The following is a 14,144-nucleotide window of genomic DNA, read 5'->3' as shown; positions in this document are numbered from 1 at the left end:
AATAAGAGTTTCTCTTGCATTTTCATTCTAAAACAAAAAGTGAATTTTGAATTTTGGTACTGTAAAGTTTAGTGGCAGAGAAATAAAACGAGAGAAAGTGTTTAGAAACTTTATTTAAGAAAATAGCACCTTTCGAAGCTCCCAACAGATTTCAAATTTCAACCCTGTTTAAACAACTTCTACGGGGCAACTCGCTGGAACTTCCATTGCTCGTTTTCGTCTTTTCCAAATAAAATTCTGTCACCAATTTTGTTCCCACAAGAAAAGTAAAAATCCATTTTAAAGGGAACAATTTTGTACGCAACCCTAAAAGAATTTACTTCAGATTCTACGCCATTTTTTCCAGTCTTACATAGAATCCGGCATTTGGAGCACTTTTCCATTTTCAGTCACTTCTTTTAGAATAGCATCATGCCTCTGCTTCAAGTCATTCCATTCAATCGGTGCACAATCTTGCGAAATGATCATCCGAATTTTGGCTGAAAGTTGATGTTCTTCAAAGTAACTTTTGCACTTTTCTTGTGGAAGTTGGACTGCTTTTCCCATGACATTGATCTGTTTTATGTACAAAAAAGACATGAAATTATCCCTCAAGAGCACACTGTACCTGTCTTTTAATATTTTCGTTTTTATGAACGTAAGACAATAAAATAGATGCAGCCACTCTTGGATTTTCTTTCTAAAAATGAGGATTAGTCAACTGGCGCTGTTTCCAACATCTTACTATATTTTGGATTTTGATGCTGTGATCTTGAGCCGCGAATGTTAAAGAAGCGTCTGGTAAAATTTCTTTTATCACAACGTTTCTGTTACTAACTTCACCATCTCTAAAACAAAAAAAAACTGTATTTTAATTAGAGATTTTGGGGGTACCTAGTCGCAGTTGCTAGATTCATTAGAAATGGGGGCTTCCCGCATTTTTTTGCTTCGTCTGTCCATTCGTGGAGCAAAATTGCTGGGTCTGTGGGGTTTTTTACTTCTATGTGTGATAAATCCGACTCCATTCTTGAGTAGTGGCGGGAAAAAAATCGAAGGAATTTGTTGGGAATCTGTAACATACGGTCGGAGTCAATAATTTAATTAGAAAAAAATTAATCTGTACTAGAAGTGTTAGGAAATTTTTGCTTCCTCTTCAAAATAAAAATTTCTAAATTTGTATTTACAATTTTGCATTTTGGTAGAGCAGATGCACGACTCAAATATAGCACCAAAATTACAAAAATTACGAATTTGTCAGCCAAATAAATGGTATGAAAAATTCTGGAGCAACCAAATCCATATGCGCTTGTACATACCAACTTACCATATGCGAAGAATTAAAATTGTCAAATGTTTTTAATAACGACACTGATAGTGCAAGGTTAGTGATAAATGAATACCGCGCAATTACGTTGTTACTCCAAGGTTATTGCATTTATTACACAAAAACTGTGTTTTGATACACAATGGTGCGCAGGAATCGCATCGGACAATTGCACAATTATGCAAAATTGTGTTTATTAACTTTCGCCAGCCCACACCTTGTCGTTTGACTGGAAAATAATCGTCTTTTCCCCAAAATACAAAATTTCCACAAAATTTAGTTGAACTTTTCCGTCTTTGGAATCTACGAGAGTTTTGATGCGAGGATTTAACCGGAATTTACTTTTTTTAAATAGCTAGATTCATGTAAAGTGTCACTACAAATTTTCCTGCTTCTGCTGTCCATTCTTGAGCAAAATTCCGGAATGTAGAGGAGCGTTTGCTGCGACACCGGTCATCAAACCACAGGAGAGTCAAATTGAAAAAAAAACTGTCAGCGCTGACGTTGACAAGGGTGAGTCAAAAAACGATTTTGGGGGTTTACATTTTATTTACGCCATTATTCTTTCACTCTTCCATTTCTTATCGCCACTTAAATTAAATAAAATTCGATCAGCGATGGTTGCCCCAATTGCCGAATAAAACTCCATCATCTTCGGCACGATTTTGTAAGCAACTCTACAAGGATCAAACATCACACTGAAGTTTCCAAAGAATTTACTTGCTCTGTCTCCGGCATCTCGAGTTTTTTCTTCTTTTCAACAACATCTTTTAGCAACTTATCATGTTGTTTTTTTAGCTCCTTCCAATCGACCGCTCGACACTCTCGGCAAATATGTCCGCGGATTTTAGCATGAAGAGCATCTGCGTCGTAATACCGTTTACATTGTTCTTGAGGAAGCTTTTCAACAGTTCCCTCAATTCGTACCTGAAAATAAATTCACAGTTGAAACGTTCTCCAGTGAGGTTTCCTCACTTGTCTTGATACGGATTTATTTCCTTTATTATACGTGAATAAAATTGTAGCAGCAACTTGAGGATTTTCACTCTACGGAATGAAACGAATAAGAGTTGTTGTAAACGATACCAATCTTACAATCTCTTTCATTTTAGCACTGTTGACATGAAAAGTGAACGCTATAGCAGCATCTGGCATTATTTCTCTAATCGTAATGGTTCTATTTCTTGGTTGGCCGCTCCTGCAGAATTTAATGAAAAAATATATTTGATTTTTTGTTGAACTTACTTCGTTGCAGTGGCTAGATTCATTAAAATTGATTTCACTCCGCACTTTACGGCCTCTTCTTTCCACTCGAGGAACAACTTTATGGGATTAGAAGGATCTTTCATTTCAATAAAGGATAAATCGGAAAATTGGGCCATTTTTGAGGGGTACTAGAAAAACTGGTTTCGCTTTAAATAAAGATGTAAATTTAATTACACATAATTTGCACAATATTTTGTTGGGTATTATCTTATCTTAACACCTAAATTTTTGTTTATGTAAGTAGAAATTGCGCATGGATGGTCGCATACCAGTGTTGTATTTTATTTTCAACAATAACGACAATATTTTTTGGCTCGATCATCCATGAAAACTCAAAAATCTTACCATCAGCAGCAAAGTGTCAAAGTCAAAATGTCAAATTCTCTGTATAATTAGGTCGACTTCGCGTTGATTAGAAAGGCGACCAAGTCAAAGAGGTAATCTAACCGCAGTGAAGAAATGTCTCCTCACTATCACGGAAGATGTCGCGCCGCGTACATACAATAAGAACTTGTGGGATAATGGTAAATCAAAATTAGCCTAACTTTCTTTAATACACACCTATAAACCTGTAAAAGAATAATGACTAGGTAACACTATAAAATGTAATTTTTCCTAATTTGTATCTTAAACATTTCCAAGTTACTATGGAAACAAAGCTATTCTAACATTCCGTATCGAAATGGATATTCTAGCACTGAAAACGGATTGGAAAATAGCGAAAATAGCTCTGTTACAAGAACAAATTAGGAAAAATAATATAAAAACCTCGTTCATAAGGCCATTTAGGCACTCATCCATTATAAAACTCGCGGCTTTGCCGCTCGTTTTATAAACTTGGATTCGTGCCTAAAAAATTGCCTTATGAAACTCGGTGTTTTAATATACTATTAAAATAGAAATACTTATCCTTTTTACAAAAATATTATTTCTTTACACTACAGTTAATCACAATAAAATTAAGAATACTTAATGTAAGTAAGTCATTAAGTCTTCGTCCTCACGCCCTCGTTTGTTAAATCTGTTAAAGTCAGTCTCTTAAATCAGCAACAATTTATTGGCACATGGTTCCTCGTAATTGTGAAATCTTCAAGAATTTGTCGCTTTCATTGTTTCCCGAATCCAGTTAATGTTGGAGGTAACTTTATCGTACATTCGAGGTCTTTGAATGCTGTTATTGGAGCATGCTATTCGCCAGTTGGTTATTCCGACCAAATTCCAACTTTTGCTGATTGGGTTGTGGCACACCATCGGGCTGCCGGCGAATTCTTCTTCCTGTTGAAAAAAAAACCCATCGTTAAAAAATTTATTGTATGTACTAAAACAAAGGAAAAAATAGCATTACACATCTGTCACTTTTTTGTTTTGGCAGTTTCACTTAACTTTTCCTGTCTTACTTTCACCGAGTCTTCATTTTATAGTTATTTTTTGTTTTTTACTTTCCAATTCAGTTTTATAACGCCATTTTTGCCTTGATTTTGTTCTTGTTAATTCACCTCACTGCTCGTTTACTACAGGAAACAGAGCATCGCCCATTTTAAACTTACACTGCAATCATTCTTTCCATAGTACGTCTCAGTACACAAACTATTGACCGTGGAAATGCTGACATTCTCGCATTTTTCCATCTCCGTGATCTTGACCTGAACCCGTTGGAGTTGCTCTCGATTCCGCGCCCACCCCAAAGTGTTGCACTCCAAGCTGGATTTCAAACTCCCATCGCTCGGTAGACATATCGGTCGTACGAAATCATTGAAGACCACATTTTGGTCGAGTTTTACCATAGCGATGGTACTTCCCTCAACAGGTGATTTGACCATTCCCACAATTCTACGTTCTTGTTCCCATGGTGATGTGCTCAGTAACCTAACCGAACCAAACCGAGCAGTCCACTCCGCTTTAGGTTGTCCTTGGAAGCAGGAAGTTGAGGTGATGACCCAATCTGGAGAAATAAGAGTACCATCGCAAATATGGACGTCTTCTTTGAAGAGGGCGACGTGCCAGGGCCAGTCGCCGTGAGCAGCCATCTTGGGGAGAACAGGGGCGACGCTGGCACCCTGAGCGGTTTGTTTCCCACATTCTGTAAACGGAAGTTAGTTGGTTTTCTGGGGAGTTGCCGGTACTACCTAAATTGGAGCAGGCCACTTTGAGAACTTGTTTGCTGAAACAAGGCGAGCGGACAAAACTTATTTCAGTCGCCAACGGGTCTTTCATGCTCACATAAGACATGTTACTTTCTAAGTCTTTTTCCACTTGAACAGATAAAATGTTTCTGGAAACAATCAATTAGTGATGGAACAAAGAAATGGTTAAATTGAATTTACTGGTAACTAAGCGTTTTACACAATGAAGAGGCTACAGTATGTAGGACTTCTGTTGTTTTGTTAAACGGAAGACTCCGGTTGAGGTTTTCGGTGCACAACTTTCCGATTTCGCCCTTTTCGTTGAAAGCAACGAATCCTTCGGAATGATAGCGCTCGAGGTGTGGTGTCACGACTTCGACTTTTCTGCTGGTTTCAACGCTTGGAGTTAAACTCACTGAAATTACATAATTCATGTATCAGCAAAATTGGAGAAATTGAGATAATGCTGGCGGTACAAGCAATTATAAGTGGGTGGGACGTAACAGATTACAACTATTAACTTTAATTGTAAATGAACTTGGTACTACCGTGGAAGGAATTTTAATTACTATCAGCCTTATGCATTTTAGATGTGATTATTTTGAAATCCAAAGACACTCACAGCACGCCCTCTCATCACTCCCATCAGGACAATCCCTCTTGCCATCACACCTCTGCTCTTTCCGAATGCAACTCCTCCCCACTCCGCAATGCAAATAGTTCTTCGGACAGTAAGTACACGACTTTTCATCCGACAGATCTTGACAATCGATAACACCATCGCAAACACGTGGCGACAAGGCACGTGACTGCAATTCCTCCACACAACCTACATGAAAAAGTGCTCCGTTATTACAACTTTTACCGTAACGGTAAAGCAGTACCTGGTTTACTCGAACAGCTAATTTCTGGAAATTTGCTGCAATCCAACACCTCTTTGATTTTCTCCGACAATCGGCCGCCGCAGCCTGCCATAAAGTCTCTGCAAAAACTCCTGCAAGGAAGGATCATCTCGTCTTGATCTTCACCGGATCGGCAAGATGGTTGTAAGATTTGACAGACAAACTCGTACGCGTGACGGTAGCATTCCGCGTCAACGAGCTCACGGAAGGAGATAACATTGTCTTTGACTTCTTTGACATTGCGGTGTCCCATTAAATTAGGGTACGTCGTGATGTTGTAAGGTAATTTCGAGCAATATTTGAGTTGGAGAGGAAAACATTTGCGAGGAGGTGTCGGGGTTTGGGTAACCGTTTGGTGGGTGGCTGTTGAAGGAGAAGACGTTGAGGAACTCTCAAGGAAAACATTAACGGATTTCACTTCTAAACTACTAGCGTCAATGGTCAGGTTTTGGAAGAATAGCGACTCCTCCAAAGTGATCTCTTTGGCGAGGATTTTTTCCACGTCCTTTGCTTGGACTATCGTATAAGAGGGATCAATATGAATGTTGAAATGCACCACCAAGTCCTTCCCTTCATTGCTAGAAGACGCGGAGTCAGTCAAAATTTACCTTAAGATCAACGAGTTACCCATCAAGCGCCAAGACTTCCGTCCCGGTGAAACCATGACTCACTGGACTTCTTCGGAACAATAGATTCAACCTTTCGCTGTAGTTTCGCGAGCGGTTCTTGAATTTCATGTCATTGGTGTCTGTTAATTCCGGAGAAAACGCGTCTCCTTTGATTACCCTAAACGTGGCTCTGAACACCTGTTCCGGCGGCGCCTCTGGCATGAAATAGGTATCTGGTAGAACAGAACAAAAGATTTGGTTGAATGATCGATATTGCAATACGTGACATTTCTTCCTAGCATTCTTTCAAGAGGAGTGTCTGTCAAGGCCAGAAAAACAATGCAAAGTAAATATTTATAAATTTGTAACGCTCTAGATAAAGGTACTTACACGCTATGTAGACTGCAGCCGCTGCCACCAATAACAACAGAAGAAAAGTAGCAATAATGCAACAGCCGCATCTCGTTTGTGACGTCAACTTTTTACGCGTAAAGCGGATATCCGAGTCTGACGATAAAATCGAACTTGGGGATCGTCGGAAGTGTCTTGGTCCGGTACTAATGGTGCTAACGGACATCTAGAAAGGAACAGATGACTGACTTTGATGGTATCTTTGTAGGCTTTGCAACAAACGGACATTACGATGCATTTATATGAGTTTTTGATTTAAAATGTAGATGCATAAGTAGGTTTTATGGCAAGATGATGAATGAAGACATAGGAAGATGCATCTCTTCAGTACCCACGTAAGAATTATGTCAGTGGTAATGGACGCGAGTAAAAATTAACATACATAACGGGATTTAAAGTGATGAGTGTTGCTTAACACATTAACCTACTGAGCGTCGCCGAAAACAGTCAATGGCTTCTTCATACAAAGGTCATGACTTCCTAGAGGGAGAAATCAGCGGTGAGCTACTTTTGGGTTTCGTTATCTCTTGGCCGTGAATTATCGATTGATTTTCTTTATTTGGAAGCGGGATAATAATACAAATACTCCACTATTTTTGAAAGCAAGAATGTGGTACAAACAAGAATGCGATACTTTCTAATAGCAGGTTTATTAACTATTAAGGAACAATCGTATGCAATCTTTAAATGTCAGGCACTGCAAAATACCACGGTTAGGAGATAAGGAGAATAAAAAACTTGAACTTTTATGGCGTGAATTTCCTAAGATCACTGGTTAGGCTAATAAGTCGAGGAGTTTTCTCTTTTAAATATTCTAATTGTTAGGAAGAAGACAGTTGTATTGTTTTTATTGTTCCATGCCGAGACACCGACTTTCAGTTTCTTATAATTACAGCTAAAAATATTGTAGAATGTATCAATAAGACCGCGACCTTGCCTGTGCCGTTATTCCAATTTCAAGGTTAAGTTACTTAATTTTGTCTACTAAGCAAGTAAATGACCTTAGGAGATTACGAAAAAAGTTTGCTTCCGATACTTCGTCAATCAGAAGGTAAAATATTATAATTATAGCCATTTAAGAGAACGTGGGGGCAACTAATATATTCATCAAGTTTTCAGATCAAGTGGGTTCAACAATATGTTCGTTTTTACATAAGTTTTTGGAAATTAAAAGGTAGAAATTAAAGGTATTCAAGGATTCGTAGGTGTAGCTTCATCAGAGACTTCGACCTGTGGTCTGTGTGTTATTTTATCAGTGAATTTCGGACAAAACGAGCTGTTATCGCAATAATTACCCTCTTTTTCCCACTATCAAATGTTTGACACGCCTCTGCTCCTATAATAATATTTCGTACCGCTAATTGGTGATAAGCTGATAAGGTGGGGTTTCGATTGTGCTATTGAAATTGAGTGATTAGACCGAATCAGTTTGAGGACAAAGTGGAACGTTTTTTAAGTTCTACGATTCTCAAACTCCAGTTTGGTGTTAATTTACCAAAATAATTATTATTATTTTACTGTTATGAAAGTTTAAGGCCTAGAAATTTCCCAGAGCTCCAAACTTTCTGTGGTGGCACTGAACATCATTTTTACTCGCAGTTTCAAAATCAACCATTTTTTTAAATCTCATTAGCCAAATAAATGCTACTTTCACCGGAAATTTTCCATGTTAATCTGACATTTATTTTTTAAGTTTCGTGCTACTTATGGATATGCAAACACATGTAGCTTTTATCATGAATACATTTCTTTATAATGGCGGAAGTCATCGCCTTAATTTCCTTTTTGTAAATTGTCGCAATTTCAATAAACTCGACTTGTTTTACTAAAAGTGACAGGAAACTGTGTAACGTAAGATTTTTGTTATTTATGTTTTAACCCCCAGCTAGAATATTAATGTTTCAAAAATATTGTATGAAAGTTGTTCCGTCAAATAAAACTGAAAGTGGACGTAATTAAATTTTATGTTCTTTTGAGATTCGTAGAGGTAAAGGACAATTCCATTTTTTGATCTGATTAAGGAAATGGTCACGTTTTCTTTTTTGCTCTATTTTATCCATTAACTGACCACACCTCGCACGCTCCAAAAATCTCATTTCAACCTATCCCAGTTATTGTCTGTCCACTGTTGCCAACTTTTTATTACCAAAATTTGACCATTGCATGTTGAGTCATACTCTAATTTCTATCCACTTCCTTGTTTCCTTCTTTTAAAAAAAAATAAATGCGCATTAGATACGGGTCAGTTAAAATAAAATAAAGCTGACAATGTAAAATGAAAGTTCCATAAAAAATGTCACCTTACATTCTTTCTGGTATTCTAAATCGGCGTCCCAACTTTCTACGTTATGCTAAATTTAGTAAATAATAGGTCTGATAGATGACTTCGACGTGTTCAGTATCCTTTTAGAAAGTGATGAGATTTAACGGCATGTACGGAGAGATCCACTGGATCATTTTTCAGAAAGAGCACTGACGTATAAAATAAGAACAGAGTACCAATAAATTGTTTGTCATACTTGATTTGTTTCAAATTGCACCGATCATTTGGAAAATTCTCTTGACTTTTGCAATCTTAGTAATAAAACCCACACGAAAGCCTTAACTTGAAAAAGAAATGTAAACTTTCTGATTTAATCAGCGCGATGTGAACGGATGTCAACACTCATCATAACTCAATTTTCTCGCATTGTCTTGATTTTTCCATCCCATCATTCTTTTGACTGAATAATTCATAAATCAACAACACCCATAACTTCATAACTTCAGCCGAAAATATGCGTTCTCATCTCGTTTTAAACCCCATTTATCATACTTTACTAATAAGAGCGATTGTATTCAAATATGATAAACTGAAACCTACCTTAGAATCCCACGAGCTTTTTCTATGATGATGACTCTTTTTTTCCATTGTAACAGTCATTGTGTGCACCTCACGTAAAATTCATCGGTTTCATTTAACAAACGGCCACAAAAGCACTTAAAGTTTTTGTCACGTTGCTTTTTACGTAACTGTTCTGAATTTTGCCGTAACATAAACCACTTTGTTAACAGTTAAAGAAGTGTGTGGCTCGGGAAGACAATTTTTACCGGATTTTTCTTACTAATGATTTGTTCTCACATCACGTTGACGAAGATCTCGGGTTTCTCTCCTCTTTTTTTCTTGAATTGATGACTTTCACCTAGAAAGAAAATCTAATTTTAAATGGATCTTTATATTAATATCATGGATATTTATAATAATATAATTGTAATAATTTTAGTGACAGACTGAGGTTTCGTGTTGCACGTGAATCTTCAAATAATTACAAAACCTTTTTAATTAGCCCAAGAATTTCATCGTTGACATACTTTCTTCCCAAAATAATCAACTCTCTCCTCCAATCAAAAATAATAAAAAATCGTATTATAGTAAAAGTGCAATTTTGTAACTACGTAAGTGATTGGCAAGTTATATCATGTTTTATTTATTTTGTGATAACAGTACTACTGAAAAAATCAAAGCAACCGTTATACCGGTTCTTAGGATTTTAAAATGCAAAATTATTACTGGGAACATTGTTTTAACCAGTTTCTTATTGAAAAATGTTCACGCATTGACTATGCAACGCACGCATTGTAAGTGTTTATTTGATTACAATAACGGGAAGTGAACAATAGTCTTGTTATGAACTAATGTAACACATTAATTGAAGATTACCAACAATGGCGTGAACATTTTTAGAGAAGAGTCGATAGAAAAAATTACTGGAGTATCGTACTACGATCTTTGTGGGTCAGGAAAGGCGATGCACAATGGTTTTACTACATTAGATAGAGATTGTGTCAATCAAAGTAAATGATGGCTTTGTGGGCTGGAATCTGATTTTTCAAGTTTAACTTACACACTGGAGGATTCGTAACTGCAAAAGGTCACTTTATGGAACGTAAAACAATAACTGGAGCTATTATACCATTGTGTTGTATTTCTATAGTCAATAAAAATGTAATGTTAACTTGGCGATTATTGAGAAAATTTGAAAAGACAGTTTGCGTCGTGTAAAAGGTTAAGGTTTCCTAATTATACTAAACTACTCAAGCCAATTAAGTGGTAATTTTGTAATTATTTAATTAATCCCAATTAGGTCCATTCTCCGAAGTTCTGCTCTATTTGCACCTCACATCAAATATCTTAAGACACCTCCTGGTTACAAAAATGTCATTTAGCCTCGCAGTAACCTTCGCTGCATTACAAAGACAGAAATTTCTTGTAACTACAATCACAACACAAGAAATTGACCAACTTCTGGAAATTTCAAATCGCCTTGCAAAGAGTCCGATAAGTTGACTCATTAGAATTTCGAAATTTCGTTACATCGTTGTTGACAGATAAAAATGTAAGAATTACACAGCACGGGAAAAAATATTGTAATAATCACGGGAACGCTATTAATTACTCCTAAAAATTGTATAACTATTGTTATAAATAAAAGTATGATGTTAGAAAGTGCTCGGGTCCATTTTGTCTTATTATTTCTTGCAGCAGCTTTCTGTTTTGAATTACTTTCTCTGTAAAACCAATCTATTTATTTATTTGCATTTCCCTGTTTTCCGTGTTCTAATCAAGCATATGTCGTTCCGACCCCGACTAATTCAGCCGGCTGGCTCAGTTTAGTGTGTCAATAAAAGTAGAACAAACTCTTCTGGTTATCACCGTTACAACAATTATAAGAATCATAGACAACACAACTCAAACCTGACCCACACAACGAATTTTACAACCATGTAATTTCGACATTATACGCTCCGATGATACTACTACGCTTAGACACATTACGAGCTCGTTGATTTATCTAATGAGTGTGTACAAAATTAACTTAATTACGTGTAAACCAGTTACAGATGAATTCTTGCTCCGATTTAATGATTCACTCGGAATATTAGCATAATTTTCCGTTAAGTGAGTTTGTTATAATTTATGCATCATTGATTGCGAGAAATCTATAAATTAGATTACTTTCTCGAATTATACAATTACAAAAAGCAAAAAATGAGATTCATTTTGAGGGATTCTAGCCACAAATGCGGATGGGTTTCGTCACCAACAGAGCACAAAATGTCAGGGATTATCAAACAGTAGTTGAAAGTGGTATTTTTCGACATTTACCACACAAAAGATAATAAGTGTTTCATTATGATAATTCCAGAACGATAAACGCTTTGTTACTTCGTTATTTGTTTAACTGTAACGCTAAATAACTATGTCACTTTTTGTTAACGCGATTGGTATTTGCAGGGTTGCTCCGTTATGCTAATATTCTCGTTGGACTAGATCGCACTTGTGTAATGTGAAATCACGTTTTATTAAAAAATCACATTGTAATTACAAATCAACGTTTACACGCTTGAAAATTTACAATCATTTTTACGTAATTAATTGTGATTCTGCTAGCGTCACAAATTCTTTCATTCTTACTCCCATTCGTGATCGTTTTTGCTTTGTCTAGACGTTCTAAACTTCACTTCCCTGCTTAAAAAATTGATGGAAGATTAAATTTTAATTAATCGCAAGTAGTTTAATCTATTCTTAGATCACCTGGTTGTGTAACTAATTTTGAAGTAGGTAAACAACTGGACAACTTAATTTTGTAATAATAATGTAAAAGTCACTGTCTTAGTTATTCAATTTTACTACCCTAAAAACTAAAATTGTAAACTTCGGATTCGGGTTTAGGACACCAGAAATATCAATTTTCGATGAAAACGAATCGGGCCAGAAAAATTCCGGCGATTAAGGTCGACGCAACGCACAAGAACTTTATTGGAATATAAATACCTGAAGATGAGCTCGCCTGACCTCAATCAAGACAATGTGCTACGCCTAATTTTTCATTCCTCACGTTTGTACATGGCGAAATTCTGTTTTTTAGATTATTGTGTTTTGTAATTTCAATTACCGAGTGGGTTCATCATTTTTTGTGTTCTTTACAGGTCATAAATTTGTACTTTCCAAATAGAGAGATCAAAAGTTATTAAATTGATTAGCGGAGAAAATTACCTTTATGGGTACTAAATATTCAGGGTTTTATAGTCGTACTTTACTTTGGCAACATGAAACTAGTCGCACATTTTTTTTTATTTCGTGTCTTCCTCGTGTTAACACTCGATTATTTGATTTCCTGGTTAAACTATTTAGATCTTATTACGATTTAACAACATAACGTTTCAAGTTATCTTGGTTTAAAACTTTCCAGACAAATCTATTTATGTTACATGAAATTCTACAACTTCCTTACAGCGGTCTGTACTTTTACTTAATGAAATGACAAATTAGCACCCATAAAATATACACCTGTCACAAACATTATAATAAAAGCAAGGTTACGATTAATTAATTATAGGCGTCTGACCCAATTATTTTTCGTACGAATATTAATTTCCTAATTAATTCCTGATTGACAACGTTAAAATTCCTAACTTAATTGGCGATTTGTAAATTTGTGGTTCATCGTTCGATTTCTTTGTACCGAAATAATCAAAATTTATGGATCGTGTCTAAAAATAACCGCGGCAGGTTTGAGTTTTGTTTTGTTTGTGATCCGTTCCCAAAATTTACATTGCGGTGGTCTCTGCAACCATCTCAAAAAATAATAATTGTACGCAAATTAAAACAAAATTCCAACACCACAGGTGCTTTAAAAGTCACTAACCTTGTCTCTTTCCCGTTATTTTCCAAAACTCCAGTCACTTTTGGGCACAAAATCCAGATCCAGTTTTCAAAAACTCTTCTACCGCGCACTGTATTCACCGCTTCGAACGGACATCACCAACAGCTGGTAAAACGTTAAATGCAGTCTTTCACCAGTCTTCGCGGGCTCGCGACACCATTCTCCAAATATGAACATTTGCCCCACTATTTCAGTTTCAGGAATCTTTCTCGATGACAGAAAAGTAATCGGAATTATTTATTTCGATCGAAATTGCCAGTTTTGCAGAAGAATTTTTTTCACATTACAAGATCCGTTATTTCGCTGTTCTAGTAAACTACAAACGTTTTTCGGGTACAAGAAAGTTTTGCTTCGGTGAACACCCTTTATCATTTGTGTTTTATGAGCCGTGAAGAGCAGCTCTGGAGAGATAAAAATGAGCGATATCGTATTTTGAAGACAAAAACATGCAACTTCGAGTTGGTATAAATGTTGGTCAATACTGCGGCGGAATAACCGCAAAATTGTTGACTTTAGCTTAAGTAACTGTGAATTACATCTAACAATAAAATATTTTGTTTGATTTTGCGTAATTCAATTATTATATCTAAAAATAAATTAAATAAGCGTTTGTTGTATAAATAAAAGTAGCAATTATGAAGATAACACTTGACACTTGAGCTATTATTGGCGAATCAATAGATAATTTTAAAGTACCTTAAAATTACGCAGCGTTTCCAGATCTTTTTTTTTATTCTGTCTCCTTTAAAACTTTTTCAATTTGTTATTCTTTGGAATTTTCTCCGCTTAGATTTTTCAATTCACGACTATTTGGTACATTCTGC

At 36.1% G+C, this 14,144-nt stretch overlaps 3 protein-coding genes across 6 annotated transcripts; all 3 read right to left on the bottom strand.

Annotated features, from left to right (window-relative positions):
* Positions 1-95: 95 nt before the first annotated feature.
* Positions 96-1,451, bottom strand: LOC148168228 (uncharacterized). Of its 3 annotated transcripts, none has more exons than XM_088046353.1 (6): positions 1,296-1,451; positions 874-1,049; positions 725-827; positions 608-679; positions 353-555; positions 96-306 (listed from the first exon to the last, which is right to left on the bottom strand). In XM_088046353.1, the coding sequence occupies exons 2-6, from the start codon at positions 1,002-1,004 to the stop codon at positions 180-182; spliced, it is 636 nt and encodes a 211-aa protein (XP_087902479.1). In that variant the 5' UTR covers positions 1,005-1,049; positions 1,296-1,451; the 3' UTR covers positions 96-179. The 3 variants fall into 3 exon arrangements, with proteins under 3 accessions (XP_087902479.1, XP_087902477.1, XP_087902478.1); XM_088046351.1 differs by having other exon boundaries at positions 1,304-1,445; XM_088046352.1 differs by lacking the exon at positions 1,296-1,451 and adding an exon at positions 1,103-1,289.
* Positions 1,452-1,823: 372 nt separating this feature from the next.
* LOC148168227 (uncharacterized) lies at positions 1,824-3,176 on the bottom strand. Of its 2 annotated transcripts, none has more exons than XM_088046354.1 (6): positions 2,915-3,176; positions 2,549-2,715; positions 2,399-2,501; positions 2,279-2,350; positions 2,028-2,230; positions 1,824-1,980 (listed from the first exon to the last, which is right to left on the bottom strand). In XM_088046354.1, the coding sequence occupies exons 2-6, from the start codon at positions 2,683-2,685 to the stop codon at positions 1,854-1,856; spliced, it is 642 nt and encodes a 213-aa protein (XP_087902480.1). In that variant the 5' UTR covers positions 2,686-2,715; positions 2,915-3,176; the 3' UTR covers positions 1,824-1,853. The 2 variants fall into 2 exon arrangements, with proteins under 2 accessions (XP_087902480.1, XP_087902481.1); XM_088046355.1 differs by having other exon boundaries at positions 2,549-2,706.
* Positions 3,177-3,456: 280 nt separating this feature from the next.
* LOC148168226 (atrial natriuretic peptide-converting enzyme) lies at positions 3,457-13,822 on the bottom strand. The gene is made up of 10 exons (XM_088044781.1): positions 13,303-13,822; positions 9,477-9,795; positions 6,593-6,779; positions 6,222-6,435; positions 5,577-6,172; positions 5,315-5,521; positions 4,894-5,107; positions 4,696-4,841; positions 4,117-4,649; positions 3,457-3,844 (listed from the first exon to the last, which is right to left on the bottom strand). Exons 2-10 carry the CDS (start codon positions 9,534-9,536, stop codon positions 3,659-3,661), a joined length of 2,343 nt encoding a protein of 780 aa, XP_087900907.1. The 5' UTR covers positions 9,537-9,795; positions 13,303-13,822; the 3' UTR covers positions 3,457-3,658.
* Between the last annotated feature and the right edge of the window lie 322 nt (positions 13,823-14,144).

This window comes from Gnatocerus cornutus, chromosome 9 (genome assembly GCF_029298725.1).
Source record: "Gnatocerus cornutus isolate USDA-ARS CGAHR chromosome 9, icGnaCorn1.1, whole genome shotgun sequence".
In the NCBI taxonomy this organism is placed as follows: domain Eukaryota; kingdom Metazoa; phylum Arthropoda; class Insecta; order Coleoptera; family Tenebrionidae; genus Gnatocerus; species Gnatocerus cornutus.
This window is presented reverse-complemented; position numbering and strand designations above follow the sequence as displayed.